General features: G+C 42.8%; 1 protein-coding gene across 3 annotated transcripts in view; it reads left to right on the top strand.

Moving 5' to 3' along the window:
• Positions 1 to 18,925: 18,925 nt before the first annotated feature.
• Positions 18,926 to 20,020, top strand: part of LOC125090641 (cytochrome P450 3A12-like) — a 56,986-nt gene continuing 55,891 nt past the window's right edge. For 2 of the 3 annotated variants that reach the window (XM_047713500.1, XM_047713498.1), the window contains exon 1: positions 18,927 to 19,084. In XM_047713500.1, the coding sequence (XP_047569456.1) occupies positions 19,014 to 19,084 (71 nt within the window). In that variant the 5' untranslated portion in view covers positions 18,927 to 19,013. Of the gene's footprint in view, positions 19,085 to 19,785; positions 19,891 to 20,020 lie in introns of all 3 variants that reach the window. The other variant, XM_047713497.1, reaches the window with a different exon arrangement.

Here is a 20,020-nt window from a genome sequence, read left to right as displayed (position 1 = left end):
ACCTGTATGCCCCTTAGCTGAATGCCACTGTGCAGAAGTTAGCTAGAGCTTTGTTATTGTCTCAGGTCAGGTCCCTAAAAGTAGAGCCTGAGGTGAGGGTTCTAGAGCAAATGGTCTATGTAAGACAATGCTCTCAGGAGAAAGGATTAAGGGGAGCTGGGTAGGGCAGGCGCACAAGCTGAGCTTAGCTGGGGTAGGGGGAGCCTAATATCATGGAGAGCTCTGGAGCTAGAATTGTATTACAGAGTCGATATCACTATGAGTTAGTCACTAGCATTTTGTACTCCATCGGTGGGTCATAGACTGCCTTCCCGCCTCCAAGAGGCACGAACTCCTAGGTGAAGTGGGTTCAGTTTGGCCAAGGGTGATTCTCCAGAGAGTGGGGCAGCTTGAGCTCATAAGAATGAATATTGCCGGGGCGCCTGGGTGGCTCAGTGGGTTAAGCCGCTGCCTTCGGCCCAGGTCATGATCTCAGAGTCCTGGGATCGAGCCCCGCATCGGGCTCTCTGCTCAGCAGGGAGCCTGCTTCCTCCTCTCTCTCTGCCTGCCTCTCTGCCTGCTTGTGATCTCTCTGTCAAATAAATAAATAAAATCTTTTTTAAAAAAAAAGAATGAATATTGCCAGTGACTGGGGGATGAGTATGCTGCCTAGCGACAGGAGTCTGGTACCCGCCTCCTCTACAGACACTTTTACGTGGAACCTAGAGTTAATTAGTTAACACCTTCCCGCCTTGGTACTTAGTGCCTCAGATTGTGTAAAATAGGGGCATAAGACCAGTGCCTATCTGACATGATGATGAAACCAGATGATGTGTGTGAGGTGTTTGGGACACAGACCACGGAGCATGCAGCAAGCTCATAATCAATATTGGCTATTACTCTCATAGCTGTATTAGCCTCAGTCCTCTAGACACCATGTTCACTTGGACATTTGGGCTCCATCCCTGTCAAGTCCAGCTTCAATCTGCCATTTGAGAAAGTAATTGCAGACATCTTTCCCAGAGGTTTAACTATGAAGATACTAATGCCTCAGCTGGTGTTGTCCAGGAATTTTCCAAAAAACATTATAAACACCCCCCATCTAGAAGTGACTTTGTCAGATGATAATCAACATGTGAATCTCACTGGGATGGTCAGCAGGGGCACCCTCATTCCCTAGCACCCAGACCCAACAAGAAGTGATGGACTTGACCTCAAAGGGACTTGACCTTGTTCTCCCTTACTATCTCAGCTGGAGGAAGAAGGGCTCTCCTTGTCACCACAACCACCACCCCTTCTGCCCCACAAGAGCTCTGATAATGAGAAGCCAGCATACTTAGAACTCCTAGGTTACTCCAATGGACTCCAGTTTATAACAGCCTTCCCTGCTTCCCCTTTCCTCCTGAGAAAGTATACCTCTCTTTTGTTCTTCAGACTTGGCTGTGGTTGCTGCAGCCTGTTTGTTCTGGATTGCAATTCTCATTTCTTCCTGATTAACTCCCTCTGTGCTATTAGAACTGGCAGGTTTTAGTTTTAAGGTTAACAGTCATCATAACTAGGAGCATTCAGTCTTGGGGCCTGGGATGCACTGCAGTAAAAGCATCACTGTGCTCAGGTAGCATCTCTCCAGGACTCTCTTAGAATTGCTTTTCTGGTACCAGAGTTCTGCCTAGTGTGACTGGTCATCTCCAGGCTGTACGGTGTCCAGGATACATGAAGAGCTCAGATGAGAGCTACTTAAATCTTTGAGGGTCAAAGACAGGCAAGACCAGAAATGTCGAGTCAAAATTAGCTCATTCAGGGGCTTGTTTCTTCTACTTTGACAGATTGGCTTCTGCAGAGGAGGTGACTATTCATGGGACTGATAGGACCTATAGGGTGTGTGAATTCTATATTCACTTCTTCAATTCAAGAATTGTCCTCTCCATGGAATCTTGTTTGAAGATGCAAATCCTTGTTTGTAAATGTAGTACTGTAAGTCTATATGTAAGTATATAGGATTCTCCATTTACGTGTCTCTATCTCTATCTCTTTATCACCTAGTCATATTTACCTCTTTACCTACCTGTCATCTCTATCTCTGTCGATCGATCTGTCTGTAATCTGTCTATCTATCATCTATCTATCTATCCTCATCATCACCAGTCATCATTATATGTATCTAGGAAGCCTGAAATCCCTAGGAGCCTGAGGCATTCCAGGCCCAGCTGTTAAGTTCTCTTCAAACCAGGCATGGAAAGAGAGCCTTCAGTGTGACCCCAGCCCCAACCTGTATACAATCACATGAGACTCCAAGCAAGGGTTGGCCAGCTGAGTCCAGTCCCTTATTTCACGGGTAAAGAAAAGATGGTACAGTCTTTTTGGGTGGTCTTCCATGCTACATCAAATCCTTGCAATACCCCTTCTTTACTTCAGTGGAGTCAGATGTATAGGACCCAGAAGAGAGGTGACAATTGGGGGAAGATAGTGGAAGCCATCACCTTTCAGTTCCTGTGAATTATGGAGGCAGCAGTGGGGTTGTGGATGAGCTCAGAGAAAGGAGTGTGGTTGTCTAAACAGGGGTGGTTCTTGGAGTCTTGTGGATCAGGACAAAAGAGAAGAAGGGAGAGGACTGACTTTCTTGAGCACCTGTCACATGCTGGACCTTCATGACACCAAGGCTTTATGCCCCTACATGCCTCTCAGTAGGACAACACTTTGGCTGTAGGGTAGCCAGGTTTGAAGAGCACTCCAGTATCTCTTCTCCTGGTGTGTAATCTTTCCTCATGAACCGGGCTGGCCTGGGATACCAGGAAGATATTGTGGGCATGTCAGTGTTTGACTGCAGCTGAGTCATATGAGAAAAAGATGCTTCCATCTTCCCCAACTTGGTTAGGTGACTGGGGCAAGTCAGCTGCTATGTCGTAAGGACAGTCAAGCAGCTACTTGGTACACAGCTGAGACCTCCTGCCAGAGCTGGTGCTGACCTGCCAGGCCCACAAGTGATCTACTTGTGATGTAGCTTCCCGCTCAGTCTATCCTGCAGAGGATGGCAGCCCCAGCCAATAGCTTGGCCATAGCCTCATGAAAGACTCCAGTCAGAACCACTCAGCTGAGTCATTTAAATTCCCCACCCACAGATTCTGAGATAACAAAATCATTGTTTTATGCCACTGTGTTCTATGGTAATTGATTACAGTGTAGTAATTAATACAGAGACAGAGGAGCTGGGATGTCTTGGATGCCACAGCATAGAACTCAGCAGAGTGTCCAGTGGTTGACTGTCTGCTGGGCTTGTTTGCAGAGAGGGAGGTGATGGTGGTGGTGGTGTGTTTGTGTCCAGAGGTGCGTATGTCTAGGTGTGCGTGTGTGTGTGGCTTTTGTATAATGGGAGTGTGTGTTTGGATGTGTGTTTGTGTTTACAGGGGACTGTGTGTGTTCAGAAGTTGTGCATGTTTCTGCATACAGGATGTGTGTATAGGGGGGCATGTGTTTGGGGCAGGGGTTTGGGTACAAGAGAGTGTGTTGGAATGGTATGCATACACATAGGTAAGGAGGTAGGGTCCCAGCAGTTGTTCTATTGGGAAGCTGAAGATTATTGCCACCACTAGGCTGTGCTGGTTGAGGGGTAGACTCTGCCTGGATCCAAAGCCAGCTGTCCAAAAAGAGCTAGGGGATCTAGTTATTTTAACCTAAGGGTCTCAGTTTCCCCATCTGTGATGCAGGGATGATAATAGTGGGCATGCACATGCCTGTCACAGAGGGCTAGAGAACACACAGTAGTGAATGTGCACTCTCATCAAAGTTGGGGGGGATGGTGAGACAGGTCCTGGGTATCAGTGAGAAGGGCCCAGGTCAGCAAGGGCAACTCCCAGTCCTCATGGAGCCATGGACACAGACACAAACCATCATGGAACCCTCTGTAGAGCCAGGGCAGAGGCCAGGTGTCACTTGTAAAATCCAGGGCAGAGAGAGGTTCTGAGGCCCACTTTCCCAGCTCAGAAGAAGTCACACCCTCAAATATCCTGAGCTCATTCTGGGAGGAGCAGGGAAAGGGAAATGGTGGGGGTGGGGGAGGAATCAGAAAGACTGAACAGAAGCTTGTTATCTAAGTGAGACCAAGAAGTTCTTGATGGTAACAAGAAATCTTTCCTCCACAATGTCACCCCAAGAAGAGTCTCATGGGGATGATGATGTCAATGACGAAAAATCAAAGAGCTACATTTTCTTTGGACATCTATGTGTTTTCAAGAGCATGCTGTCTCCCATTTCTGCAGTTGGAACCATATCACCATTGATTGATTAACAAAGATGAAATGGAAGAATCAGAGAACTGGAAAGAGCTCACTGTTGAAATCAAAGGCTTTAATTTTACAGATTTCTCATTTAATCCTCCTAATAACCCTCTGAAGAAACTGAGACACAGAGAGGTTAGTGACTTGCTTACAGTGGGAGAGTAGAATAGTTGGAGCCCTCTGACCTGTGGCCTCACTCACTATGCTGAGCTGCTTCCAGACAATTTCATTAGTCCCAGTGCTGGGCTGGAGCCCACTGGCCCCAAAGGACAGAGATGGCTTTGTGGCTAATGCTGACCCCACAGCTGTCCTTTCAGAGCCTATGCAGTGCTGAGCACACAGTGTTCTTCACTTCAGCAAAATATCGTGGCTGTTTGTGAGACACATCTTGGATACAGCCTGTGGACTCCACCAGTACCTCTATTGCTCTATTGTTTTGTCACTTGGGCACTTCCCAACACCTGCTATCCGAGGGTCATCTGAACCTCAAAAATGCCTAGAGGTCAACAGGAAGATTCTTGCTCTGGTTTTTGTTTAGATCCGCAAACATTTCCTAGTTACCACTCTGGATCGGGTCCAAATATGCCCTGTAGGCCCGGCAAAGTCCAGACCCATGGATAGACTCAATAGATTCAGTATGGTGGAAGGTCAACTGGGGTGGTTTGAGAGCACAGAGAAGGATCACTTGTCTCCAGAGGGCGTTGGGAGGAAATGATACCTTGTCTGAGGCTTGTAAAAATTTATCTTTAAGAATAAATGTATAGATGTGCATGCTTTAGAAAGTTGAACCAGTACTATAGTGGTTATAGCAAAGGTAGTGACACCTTTGCCCCACCTGATCTCTTTCTTAGTTTTCTCCCTCATCTTGGCAGAGGCCATCTCCTTGTAGCTTTCAGAAGAATGATGCAGAAAAGTAAATTTTTCTTAAGAATGTGTGTGTCTGAAAATATCTCTGCTCTACCCTCTTACTTGATGGATGATTTGAGCATCGACCTCCAGGTGGGCTAGATTTTCTCTGTGAACTTGAAGACCTAGATACTTGTCTCTAGTATCACTTTTGAGAAGATAAGTACACTTCTGGTTTCTGATTCTTGTATGGGACCTGAGTCTTGCTCCCCTCACTCTCTTTGCAAGCATTTGGGATCTTCTTTTTGTCCCTGATGTTCTGAAAGTTGATTACAGTGTGCCTTCATGGATCTGCTGTCATCCATTATGCTAGGCAGATGTGTCCAAGAGGCCTTTCAGCAATGAGGCCAATGTTCTGTATCTGTATTGTCCAACATGGTTGTCTCCAGTCACATGAAGCTACTGTGCACTTGAAATGTGGCTGGTGTGGCTGAGAAACTGCATTTCTGTTTTTATCTATTTTTTTTTAAGATTTTATTTTTTCATTTTACAGACAGAGATCACAAGTAGGCAGAGAGGCAGGCAGAGAGAGAGAGGAGGAAGCAGGCTCCCTGCTGAGCAGAGAGCCCGACGTGGGGCTCGATCCCAGGACCCTGGGACCATGACCCGAGCCGAAGGCAGAGGCTTTAACCCACTGAGCCACCCAGGTGCCCCTGTTTTTATCTATTTTTAATAAAGGTAAGTCTAAATGTAACTTGCCACATGTGTCCAGGGGCTGTGTGTTGGACAACACAGTGGATTGGCCTTTCATTCTAGAGACTTGCTCTTTAATCTTGGGAAATTCTCTTATATTATTTCTTTCATTTTATCCTTTCTTTGTTCAGAAACCCCTATGGTCAGATAATGGGACTCCTTGAATTATTCTCTAGTTTTCCTACCTTTCCCTACCTTTTTTTGGAGTGAATTACTCACATAAAATTAACCTAGTGAACATGTCTTTATTTAAAGTTTTTTTTAATTTTATTTTTTATAAACATATAATATATTTTTATCCCCAGGGGTACAGGTCTGTGAATCGCCAGGTTTACACACTTCACAGCACTCACCATAGCACATACCCTCTCCAATGTCCATAACCCCACTCCCCCTCTCCCAACCCCCCTCCCCCCATCAACCCTGTTTGTTTTGTGAGATTAAGAGTCACTTACGGTTTGTCTCCCTCCCAATCCCATCTTGTTTCATTTATTCTTCTCCTACCCCCTTAACCCCCCATGTTGCATCTCCTCTCCCTCATATCAGGGAGATCATATGATAGTTGTCTTTGTCCGATTGACTTATTTCGCTAAGCATGATACCCTCTAGTTCCATCCACGTAATAGCAAATGGCAAGATTTCATTTCTTTTGATGGCTGCATAGTATTCCATTGTGTATATATACCACATCTTCTTTATCCATTCATCTGTTGATGGACATCTAGGTTCTTTCCATAGTTTGGCTATTGTAGACATTGCTGCTATAAACACTTGGGTGCACATGCCCCTTCGGATCACTACGTTTGTGTCTTTAGGGTAAATACCCAGCAGTGCAATTGCTGGGTCATAGGGTAGTTCTATTTTCAACATTTTGAGGAACCTCCATGCTGTTTTCCAGAGTGGTTGCACCAGCTTGCATTCCCACCAACAGTGTAGGAGGGTTCCCCTTTCTCTGCATCCTCGCCAGGATCTGTCATTTCCTGACTTGTTAATTTTAGCCATTCTGACTGGTGTGAGGTGATATCTCATTGTGGTTTTGATTTGTATTTCCCTGATGCCAAGTGATGTGGAGCACTTTTTCATGTGTCTGTTGGCCATCTGGATGTCTTCTTTGCAGAAATGTCTGTTCATGTCCTCTGCCCATTTCTTGACTGGATTATTGTTCTTTGGGTGTTGAGTTTTCTAAGTTCTTTATAGACTTTGGACACTAGCCCTTTATCTGATATGTCATTTGCAAATATCTTCTCCCATTCTGTCAGTTGTCTTTTGGTTTTGTTCACTGTTTCCTTTGCTGTGCAAAAGCTTTTGATCTTGATAAAAATCCCAATAGTTCATTTTTGCCCTTGCTTCCCTTGCCTTTGGTGATGTTCCTAGGAAGATGTTGCTGCAGCTGAGGTCGAAGAGGTTGCTGCCTGTGTTCTCCTCAAGGATTTTGATGGATTCCTTTCTCACATTGAGGTCCTTCATCCATTTTGAGTCTATTTTCGTGTGTGGTGTAAGGAAATGATCCAATTTCATTTTTCTGCATGTGGCTGTCCAATTTTCCCAACACCATTTATTGAAGAGGCTGTCTTTTTTCCATTGGACATTCTTTCCTGCTTTGTCGAAGATGAGTTGACCATAGAGTTGAGGGTCTATTTCTGGGCTCCCTATTCTGTTCCATTGATCTATGTGTCTGTTTTTGTGCCAGTACCATGCTGTCTTGATGATGACAGCTTTGTAATAGAGCTTGAAGTCCGGAATTGTGATGCCACCAACTTTGGCTTTCTTTTTCAATATTCCTTTGGCTATTCGAGGTCTTTTCTGGTTCCATATAAATTTTAGGATTATTTGTTCCATTTCTTTGAAAAAAATGGATGGTACTTTGATAGGAATTGCATTAAATGTGTAGATTGCTTTAGGTAGCATAGACATTTTCACAATATTTATTCTTCCAATCCAGGAGCATGGAACATTTTTCCATTTCTTTGTGTCTTCCTCAATTTCTTTCATGAGTACTTTATAGTTTTCTGTGTATAGATTTTTAGTCTCTTTGGTTAGGTTTATTCCTAGGTATCTTATAGTTTTGGGTGCAGTTGTAAATGGGATGGACTCCTTAATTTCTCTTTCTTCTGTCTTGTTGTTGGTGTAGAGAAATGCAACTGATTTCTGTGCATTGATTTTATATCCTGACACTTTACTGAATTCCTGTACAAGTTCTAGCAGTTTTGGAGTGGAGTCTTTTGGGTTTTCCACATATAGTATCATATCATCTGCGAAGAGTGATAGTTTGACTTCTTCTTTGCTGATATGGATGCCTTTAATTTCCTTTTGTTGTCTGATTGCTGAGGCTAGGACTTCTAGTACTATGTTGAATAGCAGTGGTGATAATGGACATCCCTGCCGTGTTCCTGACCTTAGCGGAAAAGCTTTCAGTTTTTCTCCATTGAGAATGATACTTGTGGTGGGTTTTTCATAGATGGCTTTGATAATATTGAGGTATGTGCCCTCTCTCCCTACACTTTGAAGAGTTTTGATCAGGAAGGGATGCTGTACTTTGTCAAATGCTTTTTCAGCATCTATGGAGAGTATCATATGGTTCTTGTTCTTTCTTTTATTAATGTGTTGTATCACATTGATTGATTTGCAGATGTTGAACCAACCTTGTAGCCCTGGAATAAATCTCACTTGCTTGTGTTGAATAATCCTTTTAATGTACTGTTGAATCCTATTGGCTAGTATTTTGGCGAGAATTTTTGCATCTGTGTTCATCAAGGATATTGGTCTGTAGTTCTCTTTTTTGATGGGATCCGTGTCTGGTTTTGGGATCAAGGTGATGCTGGCCTCATAAAATGCGTTTGGAAGTTTTCCTTCCATTTCTATTTTTTGGAACAGTTTCAGGAGAATAGGAATTAGTTCTTCTTTAAATGTTTGGTAGAATTTCCCCGGGAAGCCGTCTGGCCCTGGGCTTTTGTTTGTTTGGAGATTTTTGATGACTGTTTCAATCTCCTTACTGTTCAGGCTTTCTATTTCTTCCTGGTTCAGTTGTGGTAGTTTATATGTCTCTAGGAATGCATCCATTTCTTCCAGATTGTCAAATTTGTTGGTGTAGAGTTGCTCATAGTATGTTCTTATAATTGTCTGTATTTCTTTGGTGTTGGTTGTGATCTCTCCTCTTTCATTCATGATTTTATTTATTTGGGTCCTTTCTCTTTTCTTTTTGATAAGTCTGGCCAGGGGTTTATCAATCTTATTAATTCTTTCAAAGAACCAGCTCCTAGTTTTGTTGATTTGTTCTATTGTTTTTTTTGTTTCTATTTCACTGATTTCTGCTCTGATCTTTATGATTTCTCTTCTCCTGCTGGGTTTAGGGTTTCTTTCTTGTTCTTTCTCCAGCTCCTTTAGGTGTAGGGTTAGGTTGTGTACCTGAGACCTTTATTGTTTCTTGAGAAAGGCTTGTACCGCTATATATTTTCCGCTCAGGACTGCCTTTGTTGTGTCCCACAGATTTTGAACTGTTGTGTTTTCATTATCATTTGTTTCCATGAATTTTTTCAATTCCTCTTTAATTTCCTGGTTGACCCATTCATTCTTTAGAAGGATGCTGTTTAGTCTCCATGTATTTGGGTTCTTTCCAAATTTCCTCTTGTGATTGAGTTCTAGCTTCAGAGCATTGTGGTCTGAAAATATGCAGGGAATGATCCCAATCTTTTGATACCGGTTGAGACCTGATTTAGGACCGAGAATGTGATCTATTCTGGAGAATGTTCCATGTGCACTAGAGAAGAATGTGTATTCTGTTGCTTTGGGATGGAATGTTCTGAATATATCTCTGATGTCCATCTGGTCCAGTGTGTCACTTAAGGCCTTTATTTCCTTGTTGATCTTTTGCTTAGATGATCTGTCCATTTCAGTGAGGGGAATGTTAAAGTCCCCTACTATTATTGTATTATTGTTGATGTGTTTCTTTGATTTGTTATTAATTGGTTTATATAGTTGGCTGCTCCCACGTTAGGTGCATAGATATTTAAAATTGTTAGATCTTCTTGTTGGATAGTTCCTTTGATATAGTGTCCTTCCTCATCTCTTATTATAGTCTTTGGCTTAAAATCTAATTGATCTGATATAAGGATTGACACTCCTGCTTTCTTCTGATGTCCATTAGCATGGTAAATTCTTTTCCACCCCCTCACTTTAAATCTGGGGGTGTCTTTGGGTTTAAGATGAGTTTCTTGTAGGCAACATATAGATGGGTTTTGTTTTTTTTATCCATTCTGATACCCTGTGTCTTTTGATTGGGGCATTTAGCCCATTAACATTCAGGGTAACTATTGAGAGATATGAATTTAGTGCCGTTGTATTGCCTGTAAGGTGACTGTTGTTGTATATTGTCTCTGTTTCTTTCTGATCTACTACTTTTAGGGTCTCTCTTTGCTTAGAGGACCCCTTTCAATATTTCCTGTAGAGCTGGTTTGGTGTTTGCAAATTCAGTTTTTGTTTGTCCTGGAAGCTTTTAATCTCTCCTTCTATTTTCAATGATAGCCTAGCTGGATATAGTATTCTTGGCTGCATGTTTTTCTCGTTTAGTACTTTGAATATATCATGCCAGCTCTTTCTGGCCTGCCAGGTCTCTGTGGATAAGTCTGCTGCCAATATAATACTTTTACCATTGTATGTTACAGACTTCTTTTCCTGGGCTGCTTTCAGGATCTTCTCTTTGTCACTAAGACTTGTAAATTTTACTATTAGGTGACAGGATGTGGACCTATTCTTATTGATTTTGAGGGGGGTTCTCTGAACCTCCTGGATTTTGATGCTTGTTCCCTTTGCCATATTGGGGAAATTCTCTCCAATAATTCTCTCCAATATACCTTCTGCTCCCCTCTCTGTTTCCTCTTCTTCTGGAATCCCAATTATTCTAATGTTTCGTCTTATGGTGTCACTTATCTCTCGAATTCTACCCTCGTGGCCTAGTAGCTGTTTGTCCCTCTTTTGTTCAGCTTCTTTATTCTCTGTCATTTGGTCTTCTATATTGCTAATTCTTTCTTCTGCCTCATTTATCCTAGCAGTGAGAGCCTCCATTTTTTATTGCACCTCATTAATAGCTTTTTGATTTCAACTTGGTTAGATTTTAGTTCTTTTATTTCTCCAGAAAGGGCTTTTATATCTCCCGAGAGCGTTTCTCTAATATCTTCCATGCCTTTTTCGAGCCCGGCTAGAACCTTGAGAATCGTCATTCTGAACTCTAGATCTGACATATTACCAATGTCTGTATTGATTAGATCCCTAGCCTTTGGTACTGCCTCTTGTTCTTTTTTTTTGTGGTGAATTTTTCCACCTTGTCATTTTGTCCAGATAAGAGTATATGAAGGAGCAAATAAATACTAAAAGGGTGGCAACAACCCCAGGAAAATATGCTTTAGCCAAATCAGAAGAGATCCCAAATCGTGAGGGTGGAGAAAGAGGATAAAAAGAGGTTCAGAAAGAAAAAAAAAAAAAGAAACAATTAAAAGAAGAAAACCAATAAAGAAAAAATATAAAAAGGAAAAAAATATATATATATATTAGATAAACTAGTTAAAAAACGTTAAAAAAGAAAAGGGTATAAGTTAAAAAAATTTAGCAGAAGAAGAGAAAAAAAAATTGAAAAAAATTAAATAAACTGCAAGGCTAAAGAATCATGGGGGAAAAGCCATGAGTTCCGTGCTTTGCTTTCTCCTCCTCTGGAATTCCGATGCTCTCCTTGGTATTGAAACTGCACTCCCTGGTAGGTGAACTTGGTCCTGGCTGGGTTTCTTGTTGCTCTTCTGGGGGAGGGGCCTGTTGTAGTGATTCTCAAGTGTCTTTGCCCCAGGCAGCGTTGCACCGCCCTTAACCGGGGCCGGGCTGAGTAATCCGCTCGGGTTTGCTTTCGGGAGCTCTTGTTCCCTGAGCGCTTTCCGTAGAGTTCCGGAGGGCGGGAATGAAGATGGCGGCCTCCCGGTCTCCAGCCGGGAGGAACCGAGAGCCCGGGGCCCCACTCCTCAGTGCGTCCCCAGAGAACAGCACCCAATTACTCCCATCACCCTGCCTCCAGCCACGCTCCTAGCTGACCGAGCCTGCGACCGGTTCAAGCTAACCCCGAGCTGTGAGCTCACTCCTCAGCTCTGTCTCTGTAGCCAGCTTCCCCGTTCTAATACCTGCAAACTCCGTGACACTCAGACACCCCCGATCCTTCTGTGACCCTGCGGGACCTGAGGCCATGCTGACCCCGCCTGGGCTTCACCCCGGTTAAGCCTCTGGAGCGATGTCCCTCAGCGGAACAGACTTTTAAAAGTCCTGATTTTGTGCTCCGTTGCTCCGCCGCTCGCCGGGAGCCGGCCCCTCCCCCCGCGGTCTATCTTCCCTTCACTTTGGATTCACTTCTCCGCTGGTCCTACCTTTCAGAAAGTGGTTGATTTTCTGTTTCTAGAATTGCTGTTGTTCTTCTCTTCGATCTCCCGTTGGATTTGTAGGTGTTTGCAATCTTTAGATAAGCTATCTAGCTGATCCCCCGCTACCTGAAGTAGTCTCAGCCTGCTACTTCTCCGCCATCTTGACCTAGACTCCTTTATTTAAAGTTTTGATCTGTTATGCTTAATTTATTTTTTTTGATTGACTTATTTTGATTTATTTATTCTTTTTAGTTCCAGAAAAAGAGTTCAGTTATTCGTCAGTTGCATATAACATCCATTGCTCATTACATCAAGCACCTTCCTTAATGCCCATCACCCAGTTACCGCATCCCCTACCCAGCTTTCCTCCAGCAGCCCTCAGTTGGTTTCCTATGGTTAAGAGTCACTTATGGTTTCTCCCCTCTCTGATTTTGTCTTATTTTATTTTTCCCTCCCTTCTCCTATGATCCTCTGTTTTGTTTCTTAAATTCCACACATGAGTGAAACTGTATGATAATCCCCTTTCTGTGATAGACTTATTTTGCTTAGCATAACACCCTCCAGTTCCATCCAAGCTCAGATAAAGAACATGTGGTATATATATATACCACATGTTCTTTATATATATATGTGTGTGTGTGTGTATGTGTGTGTGTGTGTGTGTGTGTGTGTGTGTGTGTGTGTGTATATATATATATATATATATATATATATATATATCTCAGCCACCAAAAAGGATGGAATCTTATCATTTCCCTCCTTGATTTCTTTGCATTAGTATTGATTTTTAAAACATTGTGTTCGGGGCACCTGGGTGGCTCAGTGGGTTAAGCCGCTGCCTTCAGCTCGGGTCATGATCTCAGGGTCCTGGGATCGAGCCCCGCATCGGGCTCTCTGCTCAGCAGAGAGCCTGCTTCCTCCTCTCTCTCTGCCTGCCTCTCTGTCTACTTGTGATCTCTCTGTCTGTCAAATAAATAAATAAAATCTTTAAAAAAAAAAAAAAACATCGTGTTCAAGGGTGCCTGGGTGGCTCAGTGGGTTAAAAGCCTCTGCCTTCGGCCAGGTCCTGAACTCAGGGTCCTGGGATCGAGCCCCGTGTCAGGCTCTCTGCTTGGCGGGGAGCCTGCTTCTTCCTCTCTCTCTGTCTGCCTCTCTGCCTGCTTGTAATCTCTGTCTGTCAAATAAATAAATAAAATCTTAGAAAAAAAACCCAAAAAACATCATGTTCATATCAAGTGTGTTATTTGTATGATTACTGAGAATTTGGCAGTTCTGCCCTTAAGTGGAATGCATCACTCTTTCCTCTGGTCCTAGTCCTGCCTGGAAGTCTGACTGTATTTTCTAAAACTCTGTGTTGGTAAAGAGAGAATGAGTTGTCCTTTCTCCTGATTTTTCATGCTTTTGTAGTTTAAGTTTTCTTGACCCAAGGCCCTCCACTTAGGAATCTGTTTAGAGAAAAATTCTGCCCACTAGGAAAGGAGGACAAGTGGGTTCTCATCCTAGAGTTTCTTTAGATCCTACAGAGGTGGGGAAAAGTGAGGTGGTGTTGTCCTGCTCTCTGCCCTGTGTTTACACAGCGGGACAGACACTGCAGGCTCCAATTAGAATCCAGAAAATGAAGTTTCTAAACATTTATGTCCTCAGCGGCTCCTCACCCTCAGGTGGAATAAAAAGAGCCATTTACACATAATTGATAAGAAGGAAAAAGGTCAATAGTCCACATCCAGTGAACTCTCACCTTTTTACTTACATTTCATTTAAAACTTGAACTCATGTCTCCTCCTCCTGCTAAAAGAAACGGCTTTGCATCATTTGGGGTGACTCTATAACTCTCATCCTCTCTCAGCCACCAGTTGAACTGTTTCATTTATTTATTTATTTATTTATTTTCAGCGTAACAGTATTCATTGTTTTTTTGTTTGTTTGTTTTTTCCCCTTTATTTATTTTATTATTTTTTTTTGCTTTTGAAAATTTCCGACTCTTTATTGAAAAGCATTATTTATTCTGTCATGATGCTTACTTCCCTAAGTCATTTAACACGTTAATTGAAATTACCTTAATCCATTTCTGGTAATTCCAACATATGAAAATTTCTAGGTCTGATAGCATTATTATGATAGTAATATGTTTTCACATATCTTAATATTTCATTAAATGTGAGGGACTTTGTATAAAACATGATAAAAATTGTTTCCCATAAAAATGAGACTGTTTCATCTGCCAAGTTACTCATCTGGGATTGAAGGATAGAGTGCATGATGCATTGTGTAAGGTTCAGCCCCCTGTTAACTTTCTCCTGTTCCTCTACATACATTCTTACTCTTCCAGGCCCCTCGCTGTCCCTTGACAACAAGGGACCTGTTTTCAAGGGACCTGGTGAGCCTTACTTTTCCTGTCTCAACTCTAGGGACAGACTGTCATTTCCCATATTTAACATGTTTAACACTCTTAACAGCATTTAGGGAGGTTTCTTCCTCCTCTCACTTCTATGTTAAAGGTTAAATCCACCATGGATCTCATCTAGCAGGGACTTTGTACTTTTTTGTATTCACAAGGTTCATATTCCCATATCTATTTTCTTTTTTTTTAATTTCTTCTCAGCGTAACACTATTCACTGTTTTTGCACCACACCCAGTGCTCCATGCAATACGTGCCCTCCATAATACCCACCACCTGGTTCCCCCAACCTCCCACCCCCCCGCCCCTTCAAAACCCTCAGATTGTTTTTCAGAGTCCATAGTCTCTCATGGTTCACCTCCCCTTCCAATTTCCCTCAACTCCCTTCTCCTCTCTAACTCCCCTTGTTCTCCATGATATTTGTTATGCTCCACAAATAAGTGAAACCATATGATAATTGACTCTCTCTGCTTGACTTATTTCACTCAGCATAATCTCTTCCACTCTCACCACTCTTGTTCAACATAGTATTAAAAGTCCTAGCAACAGCAGTCAGACAACAAAGAGAAATAAAAGGTATCCAAATTGGCAATGAAGAAGTCAAACTCTCTCTCTTCGCAGATGACATGATACTTTATATGGAAAACCCAAAAGACTCCACCCCCAAACTACTAGAACTCACACAGCAATTCAGTAATGTGGCAGGATACAAAGCCAATGTACAGAAATCAGTGGCTTTCTTATACACTAACAGTGAAAATACAGAAAGGCAAATTAGAGAATCGATTCCATTTACTCTACCACCAAGAACCATAAGATACCTGGGAATAAACCTAACCAAGAGGTAAAGGATCTGTACTTGAGGAACTACAGAACACTCATGAAAGAAATCAAAGAAGACACAAAAAGATGGAAGAGCATTCCATGCTCTTGGATCAGTAGAATAAACATTGTTAAAATGTCTATACTGCCTAGAGCAATCTATACTTTTAATGCCATTCCAATCAAAATTCCACCAGTATTTTTCAAAGAGGTGGAGCAAATAATCCTAAAATTTGTATGGAATCAGAAGAGACCCCGAATTGCTAAGGAAATGTTGAAAAAGAAAAAATAATACTGGGGGCATCCTGTTACCTGATTTCAAGCTTTACTACAAAGCTGTGATCACCAAGACAGCATGGTACTGGCACAAAAACAGACACATAGACCAGTGGAACAGAGTAGAGAGCCCAGATATGGACCCTCAACTCTATGGTCAAACAATCTTCGACAAAGCAGGAAAAAATATACAGTGGAAAAAAGACAGTCTCTTCAATAAATGGTGCTGGGAAAATTGGACAGCTATATGTAGAAGAATGAAACTCAACCATTCTCTTACACTGTACACAAAGATAAACTTGAAATGGATAAAAGTTGAACTGTTTCTGAGTTCATATTCAGTGAACGTTTCTAAAGGGCCTGTGAGGGTCAGTTATCTGGCTGGGCAAAGTCAACAGATAAACCAAATACCATTACTTTATAGCAGGTTTTGATTTATAGCTTGATAGTTGTGTGGTTATTTGTTTAGCGTCTCTCATCCCTTTAGAGTGTCAAGTTCATAAGGCAAGGATTTTGACTTTTTAATATTTAGTGTTTGGCCTGTGGACTGAATGCAGCAGGTATAAAACCCAAGCAATCCTGAATGACAGTGGGAGAGGGACCCACCTCCTCCAATGGCAGGAATGTCCACGGACTTGTCACTTACTTCACCACTGCCACACCAACCATAAGGCCCAGCCACCAACACTTAGATACCACCTGGTTATCCAGAATTGGCAAGATCAAGTTTGGCCTTACTGAAAAGAAGGGGAGCTTGACAGCTTAGGAACAGACACATAATCTTGCTTTCATTTTTGCACACTTGAGATTGTGACCTGTGAAATTTGAATGTAATGCACAAATCATTCCAGAACAACACTGGCTCCCCTACCATGAGCAGTTTTCTTGGCCAGTAGAAATCAGGCCCAGCTTCTGGGAAGAGGTGCCATATGGGCTCACAATACAAAGGAATGGGACTATTAGACAGCCAGGGCTCATCGCATCACTAATGTTCTGACAACCTGTCCGTCTATACTGATATCTGAGCCTACATCTTCCCTGAATGGTAGTCGAGATTCAATTTTGACCAATATCTAGGAAGACTGAGAAAGCAGATGAATCTTTTACTGTTGAGGAGGACACATGGTTTCTTCTCTTTGGCTGTACCAGAACTATCTGTTAGATTCTTCTATCTTCACCCAGAATCATGTCTGAGTCTAAGTTATATTTCTACCCCATGCATTAGAGCAGAGAATGGAAAGTACATGATGAGCATAGTGCAGGACAGAGTAGATGAGAGTCACGGGGTGTGTGGGGTGTTCTTCTGACACATGGTGTCTTCCTTCACACCTTCACACCCTGCAACTCCGAGGATGCAAGTTTCCTCATGTCAGGTGTTCCCTTCTGGGGAAGGATGAGGTGCATATCTCATACCTCTATTATTTCCCCCTTGCAGACAAGGCCATTTGCATTGGGTCAGTGATGGCTGCATTTTAGTCCCCAGCAATGACTCGGATAGATTCCAACCAGCTGGAGGAAACCCTGAGGTGACAAAGGCAGGCAGATGCTTGTATTAGGATTAGTTATGAAATCATCCTAGCCAAGCATGAATTTTGGAGGAAGATGAAAGTCCATTAGTTTCCACAGAGGCTTGGTTTCTAAGTAAAATGAGAAAGGCTTTCTGTTCAAGTGAGAGAATTAAGTTGTCCAGATTATCATATGACTTGATTCTTTCCTTGTTTCCATGTATTCTGTGTACTCGGGAACATAGGGAGACAGTTCCCACTCAACAATACTCTTACTGTCATCTTGACTAGTGTCTGTCTTCCCTGCTGAGATGAGGCATGGTCTGTTGTTCAGGAAGACACATAAGAAAGCTGTTGTTCAGGTCACCATGGAGGTAGGAACAGAAATTTAACCAATTTGCTTTTGTTGTCTTGGGTCTCAGTTTTCTGATGACTGTTATCAGGAAAGGGCAAATGTTGATTACCAGTGTTGCATAATTCAGAAGACTTTTCAGTCTCTCTTCATGTTTACTTATTTACAATTTGTTCTTGTGATCAGTGGCTGTTGAAAAGCCCATTGCAGTCACTGAGTCCCAGTCTCTACTTCTGTAAACAGGGATAATCGCAAGACCCTATTAAATGATGCCCAGTGAAGGCACCAAAGGGGGCAGAAATATTTCAGAATTCCTAGAACTTTCTCTCCTACTTTATCTGAGGACCATCTTCTCACTTCCCATGCCTATCCATTGTTGATATTCAAGTTGGAGTCACTTCTTTCTCAATATCTATTTGTAGGGCTCCATTTTCCTAGCGATTCCTGAGGTATGCCACATAATCCACAGTTTCTCAGGCCATGCAGACACAGAACATGTGTCAGAGTGATGATAATAAGCCAGTGTAATTTCCAGATGCTATATTCTCAGATCTCTCCCAGCAGGTATGTGGCCTGGTCACCAAAAATCCACCCAGAAAGGACACACAGAAAGCACAGCAATTTCACCTCTACCAGCTCAACTCCAACCACCTTTCTGAATGCCCCCCTGAGCATATAGAGCATATAGTGGGTTTCCTGATAAGGGTGGTTTGCAGGGGACTAGGGACATAATGTTGACAAATACTCAGACTCACCTTTGAGAAGCTCTCTATCTATGGCTAATAGGTGTGGAGCCCAACAATGGGGCTAGAGGGTGGAGAGGACAGTAATAATAGAACTAGGGCTGGGGGTGTAGAAATTTCCCAGAGGAGGAGGAGGTTGGTTATATGTGTTAAAGGAGGCATGTGAGGAAAGACCCTAACACAAGGGATCCTGTCAGAGCTGGGTTTGAAGGATGAATAGTTCCTTCTAAGGGCCATGGTGGCATTTCCAGGCAGAGGAACCTTCATGGGTAAAGACGTGCAGACCAAGCTTATTTGAATGATTTCATGTATTTAAAGGTAGAGACAGCCATGTGACAAGGGCAAGTTAGAGATTTAAGGACAGTGACTACCTGAGTTTCTGTAACCTTTGAAATTACCAATAACACTGACTGAGTTGTTTACTGATTTTGGACAGAATATGAACTCAAAGGTCAACCTGGGAGTGTCCACAATGCTTTGCCAACACTCATGGCTGGTGGGGGTGTGGGGGTGTGCTAGTGACTACAGTCCAGCCCCACCCCCTTTTCCGTATATATACTCCAACCTCACTGAATCACTGCTGGTGGGAAGAGAAGCTCCTTACACACAGGCCGGGAAAGACTAGCACACACTGCTGAACGGAAGCAGAGAATTCACAGAGGAAAAGTGGCCATGGACCTGATTCCAAGCTTGTCCATGGAAACCTGGCTTCTTCTGGCTACCAGCCTGGTTCTGTTCTATCTGTAAGTAATTGTCCAGATTCATTGCCTCCAGAACCTTTGAGTTGGATTGTTAATCAGCATCCACCCCCTTTTTCTTGTCCGTTTTGAGGATTAAGAGTTAACAGTGGGGAAGTTGCTATACTTTTGGGTACTTCAGAAATGCTAGGCACACTTAAGGAGTCATAATTGCCCTTACCAGATCTCCTGAGGAGTGCCCCACAGATCTCAACTACAATTTCTGTAGCTAGGAGGGCTTAAGTGACATTATTTGCTTCTGGGGATAATCTTCTGATCGACTACCATGTATTTTTAAAAATGTACCCAGCAACAATTTTAACCTTTCAGCACAGGTGAGTAGTGAGACTGTGATTCAGTACTGATGTGAGAAGCATCCAGATAGGACTGGGTATGAAGAGGGAGAATATTCCTCCCTCAGAGAAGACTTCTGGGGATACTCCTTGATCCTGGTCCTACAGAAGGTCATCACGGGACCACAGGATTAGCATCTCATCTGCTTGAAGCCAGTAGACAAGACCACCATGTAAGCCACATTGTGTGTTGTCTGTCTGGCAGTGGAGCTGTCACTGGATCCTGTCACCACCAGGCAAACAACCCTGTAGACTTAGAAGACACTGGTATGGCCAAAAGTCAGTAGATATAGACCGTGCCCTCTGCATGGAATGTGATGTAATAGCAACAAAAATGAGTGGCTTTATTTTTAGCCCCTTCATTTGTGCCAACACCAGCATGACTTTACCAAGAAGAGGAAAGCGGGAAAGAATCAGAAAAATTCATCCAGTCCACCCTCTGCCTTCTTATGGATCCATGTGAGTTTAGACCCTAGATCAGATCTTTCCTTGGGTCCGGTGTTGCTGACACATTCACTCACTTGCTTGGCTTCACTTGGGAGTTCATGTACCATGTTGAATGTTCAGAAACAGGAACTGATTTGTTGTG

This window comes from Lutra lutra, chromosome 18 (assembly GCF_902655055.1).
Source record: "Lutra lutra chromosome 18, mLutLut1.2, whole genome shotgun sequence".
Taxonomy (NCBI): Eukaryota; Metazoa; Chordata; class Mammalia; order Carnivora; family Mustelidae; genus Lutra; species Lutra lutra.
This window is presented reverse-complemented; position numbering and strand designations above follow the sequence as displayed.